At 41.7% G+C, this 16707-nt stretch overlaps 1 protein-coding gene across 50 annotated transcripts in view; it reads left to right on the forward strand.

The window, feature by feature from the left end:
* DAB1 (DAB adaptor protein 1) overlaps positions 1-16707 on the forward strand; it is a 1247092-nt gene that overhangs the window by 1160719 nt on the left and 69666 nt on the right. For 25 of the 50 annotated variants that reach the window (XM_065521819.2, XM_065521824.2, XM_074005785.1 and 22 more), the window contains 4 exons: positions 10132-10263; positions 10920-11039; positions 11498-11536; positions 13449-13514. The exons of 9 other annotated variants lie outside the window; for them this stretch is intronic. In XM_065521819.2, coding sequence (XP_065377891.1) covers positions 10132-10263; positions 10920-11039; positions 11498-11536; positions 13449-13514 — 357 coding nt within the window. The remainder of the gene's footprint in view (positions 1-10131; positions 10264-10919; positions 11040-11497; positions 11537-13448; positions 13515-16707) is intronic. 16 more of the 50 variants (XM_074005780.1, XM_074005791.1, XM_074005795.1 and 13 more) reach the window with 2 other exon arrangements.

Here is a 16707-nt window from a genome sequence, read left to right on the forward strand (position 1 = left end):
TATCCTGTGAGCTCCAAGGAAGTCCTCATCTGAGGAAACTACTCTTGGTGCTTGAACATTAAATTATGTAGTTATTAGATTGAGAACTTTAACTCAGTTGCCTGGGAGAAAGACCCAAAGTGCAAAGAACCTACCATCTACCAGATGCTCTGCTAGACATGTTAAGTGATCTTCCTTATATCCCTATGAGAAAGGAATCATTCCCATTTTACAGATGAAGAAACTGAGCCTCAGTGAAATAAGGTGACTTGTTCATGGCCACAAAACGATGGAGGAATTCAAATCCTTCTATATATACTACATGCCTTCTGGAAATGGGGAAAGGACAGCACAATATACAAACTCTATGTTTAGTAAAATAAGGAGCTCCCCACTTCCATATATGCACATGTAGTGCCAGCTTTAGAGAGCCAAGACTGCATCCTACTCATCTTACTGTCTCCAGAACCTAGTGTACCTTAGCACCTAAGGGCTTTTGGGGAATGAATGTGAGTTGAATGAGACAGAACAGGTATTCTATCCCGTTACTAACTGTGATTATACGTAGCCACATCCTTGATCACGGGACATAGATTTCAGTTGAACCCCAGTGTTAGGAAACTCACACTGAAGCAAGTTTCCTTATTTAAGGTGTGTGTGTGTGTTTAACTTCTCTTTAGCAAAATATGCTTCGTTGTCACTTTGGTGATTGCTAATTGATAAAGCACACCTGGCTCCACTTTGCCTGTTAGACAAATTTAAGCCCAACTCACAGGTCTGAAATACCCTCAGCTGGTTAACTAGTGCATCTCCTTATTTTTATGCAAGGAATTCATGCACATCTTTCTAGACTGGTGTGTGTATAACGTATGTTTAGAGAGCTGCTAAGAAGAAGCTGATTTTTTATAGCTGTTGTCTAGTTATAAAAACTTTAAAGAAATTAAAGAAATGTTGAGAACAAAAGAGGACATGAGTATTTACTGAATTCCACCTCCTCATTTTAATTGTTGACAAAACAAAGGCTTAGAGAGGAAAACGGATAGGGAGTCAGTGGAGTTGAGAGAGAGACCTGGACACAGAATCCTGCTGACAGACTCATTCATAATAATGTTTACTGACAAATTTACAGAGACAAAGGAGAATGGCAGTTGCCAGGGACTGGGAGGAGTAGGGAATGGGGAGTTGTTTAATGGTAGCATGGGTTTGGGAAGACAAAAATTTTCTGGAGATGAATGGCAGTGATAGTTGCAGAACAGTGTAGATGTGCTTAATGCCACATTACTGTATACTTAAAAATGGTTCAAATGGTACTGGTAAATTGTATGTTATGTATATTTTACTACAACAGTAAAAGCATAGATGTACAAAACCCTTATCGTATGTCAGGCACTGTACTTGATCCTTAGGCTAAGATGATAAGAAAATAAAATGTTGCTGCTGCCTGCCTGGAGCGGCCTCTAGTAGTGGAGACAGACACTGATCAATTCATCCCCGTACATAATGGCAACCTGAGGGGTCTCTCCCACTCCCAGTGGAAAAGTCGAGGAAGTAGAGAGGACTTGTGTCACGGGCACCTGGTCTCTGCTGGAAGGTCAAGGAAACTTGCAAAGAGAAGAGACATCTCTGCTGAGATCTGAATGGGGGAAAGGAGTTGAGCTTTCTAGGTCACTGGAACAGCATATGCAAAAACCTGAGCGTGGTGCATTTGAGAGACTGTAAAACACCAAGGTCGTGGGGAACAAAGGAGCATGTAGTGAGTCAGCATGGGGAAGCAGCCAGGTCATACAAGGGGCTTTGCAGGCCCTGGCAAGTATTTTGATCTTTACTCTAAGAGTGATGGGTAGCTTTTGCTGTGTTTTAAGTACTAGAAAGATGTATCGGATTTGCCAGGTTTTCTTAATCTCTTCATCCTGTGGTATGACTGTCAGAGGAGAGGCCAGCATAAGTAGATGAGGAAGGACTGAGGATACTGCAGTAATCCGGACAGGAAATGATAGCTGCGTGACCTGGCATCTGCTGGTAGAGATGGAGAGGAGTAGACAAAGTGAAAGTTATTTAGAAGGTGATATTGACAAGACGGACTTGGTTATGGGGGATAAGAATGAGGGAGACTGAATGGGCTCAAGGAGGGTGAGGTGATGGTGCATGCATTAAATTCGAATACGAAAGAAAAAACCATCTTATGTTTTTCTTTATTAAATAGCATCTTGATTGTAGCAAAAATTAGCATAAATAAGAAGAAAATTACTAGTAATTCCACCACTCAAGAGAGAACTCTTGTTATGTACACATATATGGATGTGTGTACATTTTTTCAGAAACAGGATCATATTGAACATACTATTTTATAATATGCTTTTTTCACTCAACAGAATGTTGTGATTGTATTGTCACAGCAAAAAATACATAGTTCCACAAGATAATTTTTTCAGTACTATGTACTATTTCATCTTATAGCAAATGCATTTTCTTCAGCCAGTCAGCTAATGCTCAACATTTTGGACATTTCTAACTTTTCACCATACTAACAGCACTGCAGGGAATATTTTGTACTCAAGTTTTTGCCCAGATATCATGTTCTTTCTGGATAAATAAAGAAGAATCATAGACCCAGTGTATGCACATCTTTAAAGCTCTGAAACATACTGCCAAGCAGCCCTGCAGAAAAGTTGCAGCAAATCACACTTCCACCAATAACAAAACACCTATAATGGCTGACAGGTACCAACCTTTACAAATGTGCCTTGCACTATTCTGGTCACTTTACATATATTAATTTACTCATCCTCATAACAGCACCATGAGAGAGATACTATTATCATCCTTACGTTACATGTTTCCTCACACTTTAGTCAATACTGGGTATTATCTTTTCTGTATTTTTCATTCTGGTGGGAAAACTGGTATCTCATTTCTATCTATTTTGTATGAATCAATTTAATATTTCCAACAGCATTTTGGGTTCCCATGTCATTCTTTGTATTATACAAAAAGAGAAAAGAAGTCTCAGAAAGTTAAAGTCATGTGTGCAAAGCTACACATCTAGTAAATGGTAGAGCTTGTATTTGAATTGCATTTCTTCTGGCTCCAGAGTCCATATCTTTCCTCCATTATTACACTGCCTCTTCAGCAAGAGACTACGTTATTTGGAAATCTGGTCTTGTCCTTGAGTAAAAACTTCTAGATTTCAGGATGCCAACCCAGGGAGCACTTCACTCTGACCCGCTCTATTGAGCGTTTGATGATGGGGTGCCTGGGGGCTGGTGCAGAGGTTGCCTCATTGGCACCACGATGCAGCAAGCACATCCAAAAATATGTTAGAAAAGAGAAAGGCCTTTGTAATGAGCCTGGGCCTCCCTTTGTCTTGTGAGGTTTTAACTACTGTAATTGCTTGTAGTATGAAGTACTGTTTTTTCATGTATCTATTTTTATTCTGTGTCTCTCTGCTTTTCTGTTTTTTTGTTTTGTTGTTAACTCACTTGATTCCTGTTGGGTATTTTTCCTGTGAATAGTATTTTCTTGGGAAAGCATACACTCTTACACACACACACACACACACACACAAATAATATGAAGGCAAAAATAGGGTAGAATTTATTCTTTAAAAAAACAACTAATGGTAAAATCTTCAGCAGATGACTTTCTAATCCATACTGTATTTAATTGGCTGTATTGAACCACACTACAAATTAAGTCTTCTCTGTAATTTATTCTGTCAGACAGTAACCCTCCAAACAATTTGATACTTCATTTAAACATTGGTAAATGGCTCATGGAAATACAAAGAAAAAAAGATTTAATGATGATCAGATAAGAAATTCTCTGTTCACAGAATGAATCCTATGTGAAATGTTACGAATTAACCTGAGTCATTTATTCATTGAACATGTATTGAACATCCAGCATATGTAGGGCCTATCTTAAGGTGACTTGGTCTTTCTTTCTTTCTTTTCTTCCTCCCCATTCATTCCTTTCATCCTGTACTTCCTTTCTTTCTTCCTCCCTGCCTTCTGTAGCACTTACTGTTCAGAAGGTGCAGTATTAGGAGAGGGGGTAAGATTAAGAAGAACCAGAGGTGGATCTTTCTCTGAAGGGCCTAACATTCCTGAAGGAGAGAGAGAGAAAACATGTGCATAGATGTTCCCAACAAGGTCCTGTTCTCAGAACCTAGCTGCCTTCACACATTCAGTTCTGTCTAAAATGCCCATTCTTCCTTATTTTCTGGAGATTTCCCGTCTATCCTTGGAGCCTCAATTCAAGGTCACCCCCTTTGTCGAGCCTTCTCTGATGCCCTTCCCCCATTCCTGCCCTAAGCCTATGTGACACACTGGGTACACTTTTAATATAAAGCTTGTTGTATTATATTGTGATTGCTAGTTTCTTTGCCTACCTGTTTTATGAGATTGTGAACTCCTTGAAGAAGGGACTATGTTTTACTCATCTGTGCAGCCATAGCACATAGCAGGAAACCAGCAACATAATAGGCACTCGATAAATACACATGCTGTGAGTAACTGGATGAATGGATAAATGCGAAAGAAGTACAAAGCATCCTGCGTAGGACAAATATAATGCAGTGAGATCTAGGGATGGGAATTATTACTCAGGGAAATGGGGTATCAGGGTAGGTTCCTTGGATGGGCAATATGTCAGAGCTCTGCCTTCAGTCATAGGTACACTATAGTTCTGTGAGCTGATGAAGCGCAGGCCATCTGCAGAGAAAACCATGTGAGTAATAGCACAGAGGTGGGAAAGTACAAAATTCAAAGAGAAAGTAAAGAGCTCCTCCGATTATTTGCAGCACAGGTTACCTGAAGCTCATGCATAGGAAGGTCAGAATGGATTGAGGACATTGATACCTGGATTGTCCTTGGAATTCTTTAGTGATGACTTTTAGACCATGATGCGAAAAAGAGTTCAGGACGGGAGGGATACATGAAGCTGTGGCAGAGAGCTAGGGTGTTACTGAAGGCTCTACTTTTAAGACAAATACCTGCTTTGCTTTTGGCAGTAGTTTAATATCTAGACTAAGTTTTCCCAAGACAATAACTGCTTTCAAAAGGAAATGTGGAAGAGGGGCAACCAACATCTGCCTTTTTTTTCACCCTCTGCCTCCACTCCGGCTGGTATTCTCTGGTTGTTCTCACAGCCACCTCTGGAACTACCTGCAAGGCCCCAGGAACTGACCACAGAAGCACTCCTGGGATGGAGCAGTTGTTATACCCTAGTGGGTATAACAACTAGCAGCCCTCGCTGTCGGTGCCTCCTCAGCCTCAGAGTCCACTCAAGCCATGCTTGAGAAGCCCTTCAGCCCACCACTGCACTGTGGGAGCCCCTCTCTGGGCTGGCCGAGGCCAGAGCTGGCTGCCTCTGCTTGTGGAGAGGTGTGGAGGGAGAGGCGCTGGCCGGAACTGGGGCAGTAAGGGGCTTAACACCTAGGCCAGCAGCTGTGAAGGGTGCGCTGGGTCCCCCAGCACTGCCTGCCCGACCGTGCTGCACTCGCATTCCCGCTGGGCCTCAGCCGTCTCCCCACGGGGCAGGGTTAGGGACCTGCAGCCCACCATGCCCCAGCGCCCCCGCCCCAGTGGGCTTCCACGAGGCTGGAGCCTCCCCAAGGGGCGCCGTCCCCTGCTCCGCGGTGCCCGGTCCCATGGACCACCCAAGGGTTGAGGAGTGGGGGCGGCCGCAGGGGACTGCCAGGCAGCTCCACCCATGGCCCCTGCACAGGATTCACTAGGCAAAGCCAGCTGGGCTCCTGAGTAGGATGGGGACTTGGAGAACTTTTATGTCTAGCCAAAAGATTGTAAATGCACCAATCAGCGCTCTGTGTCTAGCTCAAGGTTTGTAAATGCACCAATCAGCACCCTGTCAAAACGGACCAATCAGCTCTCTGTAAAATGGACCAATCAGCAGAATATGGGTGGGGTCAGACAAGGGAATGAAAGCAGGCTGCCTCAGCCAGCAGTGGCAACCAGCTCGGGTCCCCTTCCATGCTGTGGAAGCTTTGGTCTTTCCCTCTTTGCAATAAATCTTGCTGCTGCTCACTTTTTGGGTCTGCACTGCCTTTATGAGCTGTAACACTCACTGTGAAGGTCTGCAGCTCCACTCCTGAGGAAGGTGAGACTACGAATCCACCGGGAGAAATGAACAACTCTGGACCGGAAGAACGAACAACTCCAGACACGACACCTTAAGAGCTGTAACACTCACTGCAAAGATCTGCAGCTTCACTCCTGAGGCCAGCGAGCCCACGAACCCACCAGAAGGAAGAAACTCTGAACACGTCCGAACATCAGAAGAAACAAACTCAGGACACACCATCTTTAAGAACTGTAACACTCACTGCGAGGGTCCGCAGCTTCATTCTTGAAGTCAGTGAGACAAGAACCCACCAGTTCTGGACACACTAGGACCAAAGGCTGCACCTCACCTTGCTGCCTACGGATGCTCAACAGGTGCCAGAGACAGCCAATTCCTGAGAGTAAACTTCAGGGCCGTGCTGTCTTGACCTTTTTCTTTGAGAGCCGGGTGGCCGGCCTTTACCCCAAGCCTTCTGATTTATGACCCTCCCTGACTTCGGATACCTGCCTGAATCTAGAACATTCTCAGTTCTCTCCCCTTACCCAGTTCTCTTCTTCCCTTGCCTTCCTCATCCCAACTTATCAAGGGATCATCTTTTTGTTGTTGGTTGAGAGAACCCAAAGTCTAAGGAAAGGAGACTTTGATTCTATGTAATCGGGTTTCCTTTTTTCAATGCTTTGTTATCCTGAGTAGGAAAAACACCTGGGTTTAGTATTGGTCCTGGCATTTCAATCTCTGACCTTCAGTCCCTTCATGAATAAACTCAGGATTGATGTTTAAGGTTCCAACTGTCTTTGATTGTGCTGATAAAGTCTACTTGAAGACGTGGGGTAATTTTGAGGCTCAGTGAACAAGAATTTTCATGATACACTCTTAAGTTGCTAAAGCGAATGTGATAATGCAATTGTGGGATTAGCAGAATTCTAATGTATTTGTGTTTCTAAGTATCTATGTTACGTCTGCATGGTTAAGGTTGGAGAGAAGGAAGACATATCCCCTCACTGACTCATTTCCGAATGAATGAGACACGTTCAGAGCAATCCTTTTTAACATGTCATAAAATTAACTATGAGAGAGAATAACGTTACAAATATCTTTAAGCACTGCACGCTCACACACACAGCTACACTCTGCAAGGCAGTATTAGGTATCATCAGGCATTAAAAATGTTTTGATTTTAAAACACTTAATGAGGATTCCCAGATAAATTAAAACATCTCCATCTGCTGTCTTGCCTGGTAGGTGATATTTTACCATTACACAATCATCTCCAAATCTAATTCCACCAGGAAGACTTCTAATCGCAGTTTAATTTTAGAGCAATATTCTACTTGGCAATCAATAAGGCACTGTCGTCAAACTTTGATTTAATAGGAAACGTGGATAACATTCTCCACATTGTGCAGAGAGAGAGATACTTTCAGGAAAGGAAGAGAAGAACGTCTTTGTCTCCCACTTTTCCCTGCTGGCTACCATTCTAGCGCACAAAAGCCTGTAAATCAATGCCCCCATGTTGCGCGAATGTAAATCTCATCAATTTTACATCATTAACACCATGAAAAAGCTACCACTCTTTGAGCAATTTTCCTCTGCTAGCTAAATATGTCCTCTTAATAAAACAAAAATTAATGGATCCTAATTATTTTGCTAGCAAATATGTCCTTCTCCACCAACTTATTTGTGTCAAAAACCATTAGACTCACATATTCGTTTTATTGCCACTGGAGGGACTAGGGTAACTGGGCAGTCATGCCACCATTAAAGCATGATGTCCAGTGGGCAGTGGGCAGGGTGGGCAAGCATGAAGCCAAAGAGAGAGTTCTAAGAGTAGTCAGAAAGGTTAGTGAATAGTCAGACCCTGGAAATTTAAGGTAAGGCAGAAAATTCTACTGCAAAAAATGATTTATGAGGTCAAATGCCTGGAAAGATTGCAACCGGCCAAGAGGTGGACATTTTAGATCAGTGGTCATCTAGGCGATGACCATCGTGAAAGCCAGAGGCCCACTGTACCAGGAGGCTGATTTTGTAGTGGGGGGTCCTAATGGCTTAAAAGGATTTGGGAAGATAGAATAAGAGCTTAGAGAGTATCTACTCCAGTGGTTCCCAATGTTTTTGTAACTAACTTCTCCTGTGTTAACATTTCTCTCTCCCTCCATGGACTCAGTAATGGGGAAGATTCTGTCTACCAAAAAAACTGCATTTGTAATCATCCATTTTCCTATTTGGACTATTTAAACCATAACTAATTGCCAGTAAGAGAATATACTCAAATATGAGTTAAGGAATATTAGCAACACTTAGCTGATATAATTCCAAATAAATGGCCAGGTGCAGTGGCTTGCACCTGTAATTTTAGCACTTTGGGAGGCCAAGACAGGTGGATCGCTTGAGCCCAGGAGTCTGAGACCAGCCTGGGCAACATGGCGAAACCCCATCTCTACAAAAAAATGAGCTGACTGTGGTGGCATATACCTGTAGTCCCAGCTACCCAGGAGACTGAGGCGAGAGGATCACTTGAACTCGGGAGGTGAAGGTTGCAATGAGCCAAGATGGCACCATTGCACTCCAGGTTGGGTGACAGAGTGAGACCCTGTCTCAAAAGAAAGAAATTCCAAATAAACTTGGCATTTTCATTTGCATGCACATAGAAAAGTATAGACTTATTAGGAGTAATTATAGATTTCTGTTTAGCTTTTGAGATTTTGAAAAGTGCATGGGGCCTCTTTTTATTACACTGAATGATCCCTAAGGATCTAGGGCTTTGGGTTATGAGCCATTGATCTGGTACATACCTCCCATTTACTAGAGGGTTAAATTTGAGGTACACAGGGATACACTGGGTACCTTGTGTTTACACAGTAGCTAGAATTCAAGCCTCCTAATACCCAGTATAATGAAAAGGCTCTTTATAAGGACTTTAAACATACCATGAGCACCCAGATGAATATACAAGCCTTTACAGAGTACTGTTGAATGAGGATTGTTTTAAGTAGGTTTAGTATAGGAAAATAACCATAAAGATCACCATTACCCTATAGGATGGTGAACATTATCTGTTGAAGCTCAGATAATGAAGGCACAAAGGTCAACTATAAAAGATTTTCAAATGACTAATTATCAATCTCAGTTTACTTTAGTTCAACAACTATAATCCAGCCATAGTGCAAGGTGCTAGGATGACAGGGATAAGGAAGACAGAACCAGGTGGGAAAGATAGACAAGGAATCATGCAAGTATATCAGAGAAGGAAGACCTGTGAGAGTAAGGAAGTCCAGGGACCAACATTGAAGGAATTCATCAGTTCAGTGTCATTAGAAAGTAAAGTTCTACAGAAACACAAATGAGGGTGGAATTATTTCCCCAGGGAGAGAGAAGGCAAGCCTTGTTCAGAGGAAGTTTCACACAGGTGATACTATTTCCTATGGCCATTGAAAGAGAAATAGGATGTGGACAAGTGAATAAAAAGAGTTGATGTTGCAGACAGAGAGACCTAGCAATGAAAAGCCTGAGAGATATGCATAGCCCCACCTCTACCCCCAGTGGTGACTTTGGACAAAACAGAGAAAGGCATTTATTCCTCAACACACTCTATCACCATCTGCTGGAAAAGTGTTGTCACCATGCACATCTATAGTTCTATGAGTGTTAACAATACTCCCTGGAGTTGTACAGTGTACATCCTCCACCACAGCACACAGAGTCCCTGAGAATTTAAGTAAATTAAATATCAATCCAAAAGTTGGACTGGGATGTGTCATGAAAACAAGATCAAATAGAAGCCTACCCATTGAACTAAACGCTGGCTCTAGCAAGCTGAATAAAGCCACCATTGCAGATGCTTATTCAGCATATGAACAATCCTGTGTTTCTCTCTGGTCACAGGATTAAGACCGTAGAGAGAAGCCTCCATTTCTCAAGGGCAGGCGTAGCTCTTTTTCTTTCCATCTGGACTAAACAGCTTTTCCAAAGCCCTTCGGGCCTGTTCACACATAGCTGAAACACATTTCTTATTGATCAACAGCTCGAAGGGAAAGTCCCCTGAAATATGTTCTTCATTTTTTTCTCTGATAGGCCCTTCAGCATCATCATGCTGTTCATGAAATATCCTACATTGCAAAGGACATTACAGATCACCGGGCCTTTGGATATGTTTGTGGGAAGGAAGGGAATCACAGATTTGTGGCCATAAAAACAGCCCAGGCGGTGAGTATCCCTATCCAAGAAGGGAGCCTTCCCTTGGAACTCTGGGAGGACAGTCCTGTGACTCCGTTGGTCTTTGAGGGCGCACTCTGAGATATGACCAAGCAATGCATTTCCACTGAAGTTGATGCTCACATTCCCATCTAGAAAAGATAAACAGCCTTGAAGCAAGGAAACATGCTCATACCCATCCAGTTTATTCTTTTTCTTTTTTTTTTTTTTTTTTTTTTTTTAACTAATGGGTATTTCCTAATGACTAATTATTTTCCTTTCTGATTAAACTGGATGGAGGCACCGTGTACAAATAAGTTGCCTTGTGTTCATAGCCTCATTTAAAAAGAAAATAAGAGAAAACAAATAGCTGTTTTGCATAAGGCCTACTCTAATTTTATTGTATTCTAAATCACTAATAAATAAAAGCAATGCCTTTGATGCTTATGATTATTATGAATTTGCAAATATAATTAGTTGAAGAAATGAACTTTAGCCTAGATGCAATTTGCTAAACCAGTATAAACAAGGTAGAATTAATTAAGAATGGAATGCTTTCAGATTAATAGAAAAAGGAAGGGCTGCGGGTTGTCGCCGCAAAAACAAAAATTGGTTGCTGCATCTCAGTACCATTCCCTTATGATATGCCTTACCACCTTTCACTCCAGGCTGAACCTGTTATTCTGGACTTGAGAGATCTCTTTCAACTCATTTATGAATTGAAGCAAAGAGAAGAATTAGAAAAAAAGGCACAAAAGGATAAGCAGTGTGAACAAGCTGTGTACCAGGTATACCTGTGAATTTATCCTTGCGCTGCAGATCGGGCTTCAAATAAACACATGTAAAAACTGACAGTCGGGCCTTCTCTTCCTGCTGCCAAGTAGAAATAAACGAAGATGAAAGATTCCTGTGTAAATTACAGTACCCAAAGCAAGCCATTAGAAATTATCCCTTATTCTCTTAAACTCTAGACATGTTGGATGAAGTGAAATCTCGAATCCAGAGAAAGATTTCAGGGGTGGAGGACCCAAGAAACACAATTGCTTTTGCTATCGTTAACAGTGGGGTGGAGGTGGGGGTGGCTCTAAGGGTTTTGACTTTTCTGTGTTTTTTCTGCCTTGATGACCCACCAGCCTCTTCTGCCCAGAGCTGGTTTCTTTACTCTCCTATAATTTCTGAATGCAGTCTCACATCTCTTTCTTTATGTCCTCTGCTTTTTACCCTCCCTCTCCTTATTCTGCAATAGACAATATTGGAAGAGGATGTTGAAGATCCTGTATACCAGGTAATTTCTGAAACTAGTTGGGGTTTTAGATTCAAGAGTGACTAGACCTGTGCCAGAGCCATTTTGTCAGAAACCTGAAGAATCCACTGACTGCAAAACCTGGAGAGAGACCAAGATTATTTCTGAGGGCGAGGGCTGCCAGCCCCTCCAGGAGCAAATTTCCATAAAAACTAACAGAAGTTTGGCCGGCATCGGTATCTTGGGATTTGGAGATCCGCTTCTCCCTTCTTGCCTCTGCCTCGGCCCCCTTCACAGTCTGTAGAAGTTTGATCCCAGAGCTGAATGTTTTCAAGAGTCTCTTGAATATTCTGAGTTCATTAGAGAGAATATGAATAATGAGGTGGCTTCTCTGAGTTAAGAACCAGAGGTGGGGGCTGACGTTTTGGTAACATTTCAGCACAGACCCAAAGGATGGTTTCTAAGCTTTAGAAAGGCTACGAGGAGGGCTCTCTGACCCCTGATGGGGCAAGCTGACCCTCCGATTACCTGGCTCATGCCATAGGAACTGTTGGGAGGAAGGAAAGAGTGACCTTAAAGACACTTCTGCCCCTAGCTTTCTCTGGACTCTCTTCAAGATCTGCAGCTCAGTGGTGGGTAGAGAAATTATCTCTCTTGGGGTCAAGTATGTGGTTTGTTCAAACAGAGATGCAGAAAAAAAGGGAAAAGACAGCCTCTCCCTCCCCTGTGCTTATTCTCAAGGAGAAAGAGAAGCCCAAAAAAACGACTTTTTGAACACAAAGGAAAATCTTGAACTTACAGTTCTAACTGGGATGCATAGGTGTTCTTTGTGTGTGTGTGTCACATACATATTTTATATAAATGCATATTTTCACACAAAAAGCTGGTACTGCTACAATGAAAGTAACATAATATAGATAACTTGAAGTGGAAAAAGTATCTAGTGTATATGGCAAACCAAAGCCAAAGATGCACGTAATGACACGCTCTTGCTTGAGAATACTGAGGGCCGAGGATTTGTATATAATATGAACTTCACCCTCTGGCTCACTGGCTTGCACAGAATGAAGAATAATAGCCTTTTTGAAATGTCTCAGTCCTGCAGAGTCTAAAACATGCATGTGGAAACATTGATTTAATGTATTTTAAAGTGAGAATGTAAAATAAGGTGATATTTATGGGATAAAGGAGTTTGGGGCCGGGCGCGGTGGCTCAAGCCTGTAATCCCAGCACTTTGGGAGGCCGAGACGGGCGGATCACAAGGTCAGGAGATCGAGACCATCCTGGCTAACATGGTGAAACCCCGTCTCTACTAAAAATACAAAAAACTAGCCGGGCGAGGTGGCAGGCGCCTGTAGTCCCAGCTACTCCGGAGGCTGAGGCAGGAGAATGGCGTGAACCCGGGAGGCGGAGCTTGCAGTGAGCTGAGACCTGGCCACTGCACTCCAGCCTGGGCAACAGAGCGAGACTCCGTCTCAAAAAAAAAAAAAAAAAAAAAAAAGAGTTTGGGGCTTCCAAGCTCTTCAGAGTTTGTTTAGGATTTTGAGCCTTAGGGGAAAAGGGATGCCCCTCAACTGTAACCCATACTTTACAAAGTGTGGGATCCCAGGCATTCCAATGAGATAGCATTCATACTCATCACTACCAACGTATTCAGATATTACTGAGACAAATTGCCATTGAACGAAGAGGTTATATCTCCAGAAAGATCTGCAGAGGCTCAATGCAATCACTGCTGAAATACTGACCAGCAGACCTGTGCAGTTTTCCTTAGGAAAGGCAGGAATGTACAAGGTACATTTTGTTTCAATAATTCAGTTGTGTCTTTAAGGTGTTTTCTCTTGTGCCTGCTTCTTAAATGCTCACTGTGATTTGTATCTTAATTTCCAAATGCTTGTTTTTCCTTTCTTCTTTTTCACCTCTGACCTTTCCTTTCTGGCTGCTCCTGTAATAGTACATTGTGTTTGAGGCTGGACACGAGCCAATCCGTGATCCCGAAACGGAAGAAAACATTTATCAGGTATAAAATTGCTTGCCTCTCTTACCATTGCACCACTACTAGTAAATGCGTAAATACACTGATAGTCTAAAGAACCAAGGGTTCTGTTGGTCATTCCAGGCTTGTTAAAATATCTTTGAGAGAATTGGCTTCTAGTTCCCCAGGAATTTCCCAGTAGTTTTCATGCCTTGTTGTTGATGTTTAATAGCCAGTTAGGTACAGTGTTTCACTTTTGAATGGATCTTAACTATTTTAAGTAGAAGCAAAAATAAAATGTTCCATTTTACCAAGGTAATACATTGGAGAGCTGGTGTCCGTTGTACAATTAGGATCCTTTATTTCTCAAAAAATTTTGCTCAACAAATTTCTTAAGAAGCCAACTCCACTGCTGAAAATAAAGCACAAATTTAATTTCAAATGCTATGTGAAAACAACATTGAGAATATTAACTGAATGAAAGTACAGCTAAAGGCTTTACCCTTGTTTTTAATTGTGCAAAGAAAACGAAACTTTTTAAACTCATTTAGTTCTCACGAAGATATTATAAACTAGATATTTTAGTTCTGTTTTTATAGGGTGAGACTCAGAGAAGCCGAGTAGCTTTCTCGGGGTTGTACAACTATTTAGAGCCAAGATTCAAACCCAGGCATGGGTGTGAAGGCGAAGCTCTGGCTCCTTCTGCCATGGTCTTCCACCAAAGTGTCTGTGTAATTGCAGCATAGCAGCACATCAAATAGATATGATGACCTGCAACTTTTCACTCATTAGTATTGTAGTCCCAATTTGAAATAGAAACATTATAGGAGAAGAAAACATTTTAATGTATTTAATAAGTGATTTTGATTTTGTTAGTTGTGTGCTCTATTCTGCCTTGGGTTTTTATTACTTATATAATAAAAGTAAAACATTTTCATTTTCTATCAAATGCATAGAATTCTAAATGACTAAAATATAATGTTAGTTCTACCAAAAACTTGGTTTAAAGTTGTCAGCCTTGTTGAGTAATAATCTGAGTATTTCTCTCCACTGGATCTATCTGGATTCCATTCAAATGTGAGGTTGTGCTTTGAGGTTTTGTTGAAAGTCGTGGCTTACCAAGTATCTTTAATAAGAAAAGTTACATTTGTCCTGAGTGTCAGATTTTAAAGTATATACAACCTTACAGTATCTGAATATGAGGAGGAAAAATCCATTAACCAATCATCCTGGGAAGAGAAGGCCCCTTTTGAATAAAAGGAAGCTTTGCAGTATTAGAGGTTTCTGAATCCAGACTTAACTATAGTTGGCAGGGCTCCCGTTGAGCCCTGTGGGACTGCAGTCAGGGCCCAGTGGGGAGGGAGACATCCTAGTGTATTGGAAAGACCTGCTTTAGCTGGTGGAGAGCTGGGTTGTAGTCCAGGCTCTCTTGCCAACTACCTTTGGCTGAGTGGTAGTGGGCAAGGCACTTAGTTTCTCTCTTTATAAAACAGATGAACAGTTTTTCCCTAACTCACAAGCTCATGTGTAGAATGGAAAGAAGAGGTGTCATCATGGGTCACAGAAAGTGGAGTCTGGCTGTGTGGATTCAGTATTTTAGTACAAGTACCACTCAGCCATTAATTGAATTGTCAAGTATTTTTTTTTTCTCTGGGCTTCAGTTTACTCATCTGTAAAATGAGCAAGTAAAATACAGGGCTCTCTCAGGCAAGACCCTTTTCTGTTTTTTGCAATTACTGCTTTACCATAGGACTTTGATTTTTTTTTTTTTAAGAGAAGCATGTTGGCTTGTTTTACAGGATAATAAGACTCAGAAATGGTGGAGGTGGGAAAATTTGCATGTGCACATGCGCTGATGGTGGGCCAGCTCTGTGAATGGGGTTTAAGTGCAATATCTTATGTCTCACAACAACCCCATGTGGCTTGAATCATTATTCCCACCTTACAGATAAGGAAAGTGAGGCTCACAGAGATAAGGTATCTTGCCCAGGGTCCCAGAGCTAGCAAGAGGTAGAGTCCCCATTGCAGGTCCCTCTGACCTCTGTAAATAAAGAAATAAATCCTGAGGCTGCTCTCGGCTCAGAATCCCCTGATTCTGAGTTTCACAATTAGATTCTAAGTCCCTTTCAAGTCACTATCTAAAAATCACACTTGTTTTAACAGCTCTGACCTCCACATCTTCCCATCTGTCCATCATTAACAGGAAGCTACCATTTAAGGGAATGAATATTTTATCTCCTTCTATTGGAAAAACCTCTGGTCATTCTCTTCTCCTTTGCCAGTCTGCTGGGGCTCAATTTACTTAATAAGAGATAAGCTTTTGGGCCTGAAGATAAGGCTGGGCTTTTAAGGGGCTGCTATTAGGAGCCTCATTCTTTTTTTTTTTTTTCCAAGGGCTTGTGAGTGTTCCATAGCTATTTCTCCTGAATTGCAGTGTTTGTTAATACTTCAGCTTGGCCCAGCCAGTGGTCTCAGCTTTTATTCACCTCCTTGTTTTCTGGAGTGAGGCAGACAGTCCTGGAGACCTTTAACTCTTTTGTGAACTTGAGTGGAGAACATAATTTTTGTATCTCAATTTTCTGGGCTATGAAATGGGGATAATATAGTCTCTGCTCCTAGCAGTGATGTGAAAACGTAAAACGAGGAGGAGAGCAGTTGGTTCATAGTAGGTTCTGTGTAAACGTGAGTTTCTCCTCCTTCTTTGTGTGTTTTCAGTTTCAGATGCTGTTGAAGATGTCTTATGATCATGTTTTAAGTGAAACAGAATATAACTTGCTCACCACATGTTGTCGCAGGGCCTAGCAGAAATCCTCAAGCTTGCTTCACTTTCCTATTTGTAACTCCAACAAAAGGGACACGGAGGCTTTTGAGTAAATGTAACCTCTTTTTTGGAGATTTTTTGAGTAGTCTTGTTTTCCCAATTATAGTAATAATAATAACTGCCTTTTGCTTTGCATGCCTCAGAAAAAGTTGTCAGCTGTATTAAAATTATCAGCCTCCCAATACAAAACATTTTTACACATCACTTAATTTTGATCCTTCCAATAATGGTGACATAGGAAAAATAGCTACAATGACTATCATTTTGAACATAAGAAAATCAAGTTCCCTCAATTTAGGTGCTGAATACAAAGTCAGAACCTCCGATTCTAAATCTAGTGTTCTTCAATACCTGAACAGGCTTCCTATATAAGCAAGATATCAGCCTTCCACATGGCCATTTTCCAAGTTCATTCAT

The sequence above is a fragment of the Macaca fascicularis genome, chromosome 1, assembly GCF_037993035.2.
Source record: "Macaca fascicularis isolate 582-1 chromosome 1, T2T-MFA8v1.1".
Taxonomy (NCBI): Eukaryota; Metazoa; Chordata; class Mammalia; order Primates; family Cercopithecidae; genus Macaca; species Macaca fascicularis.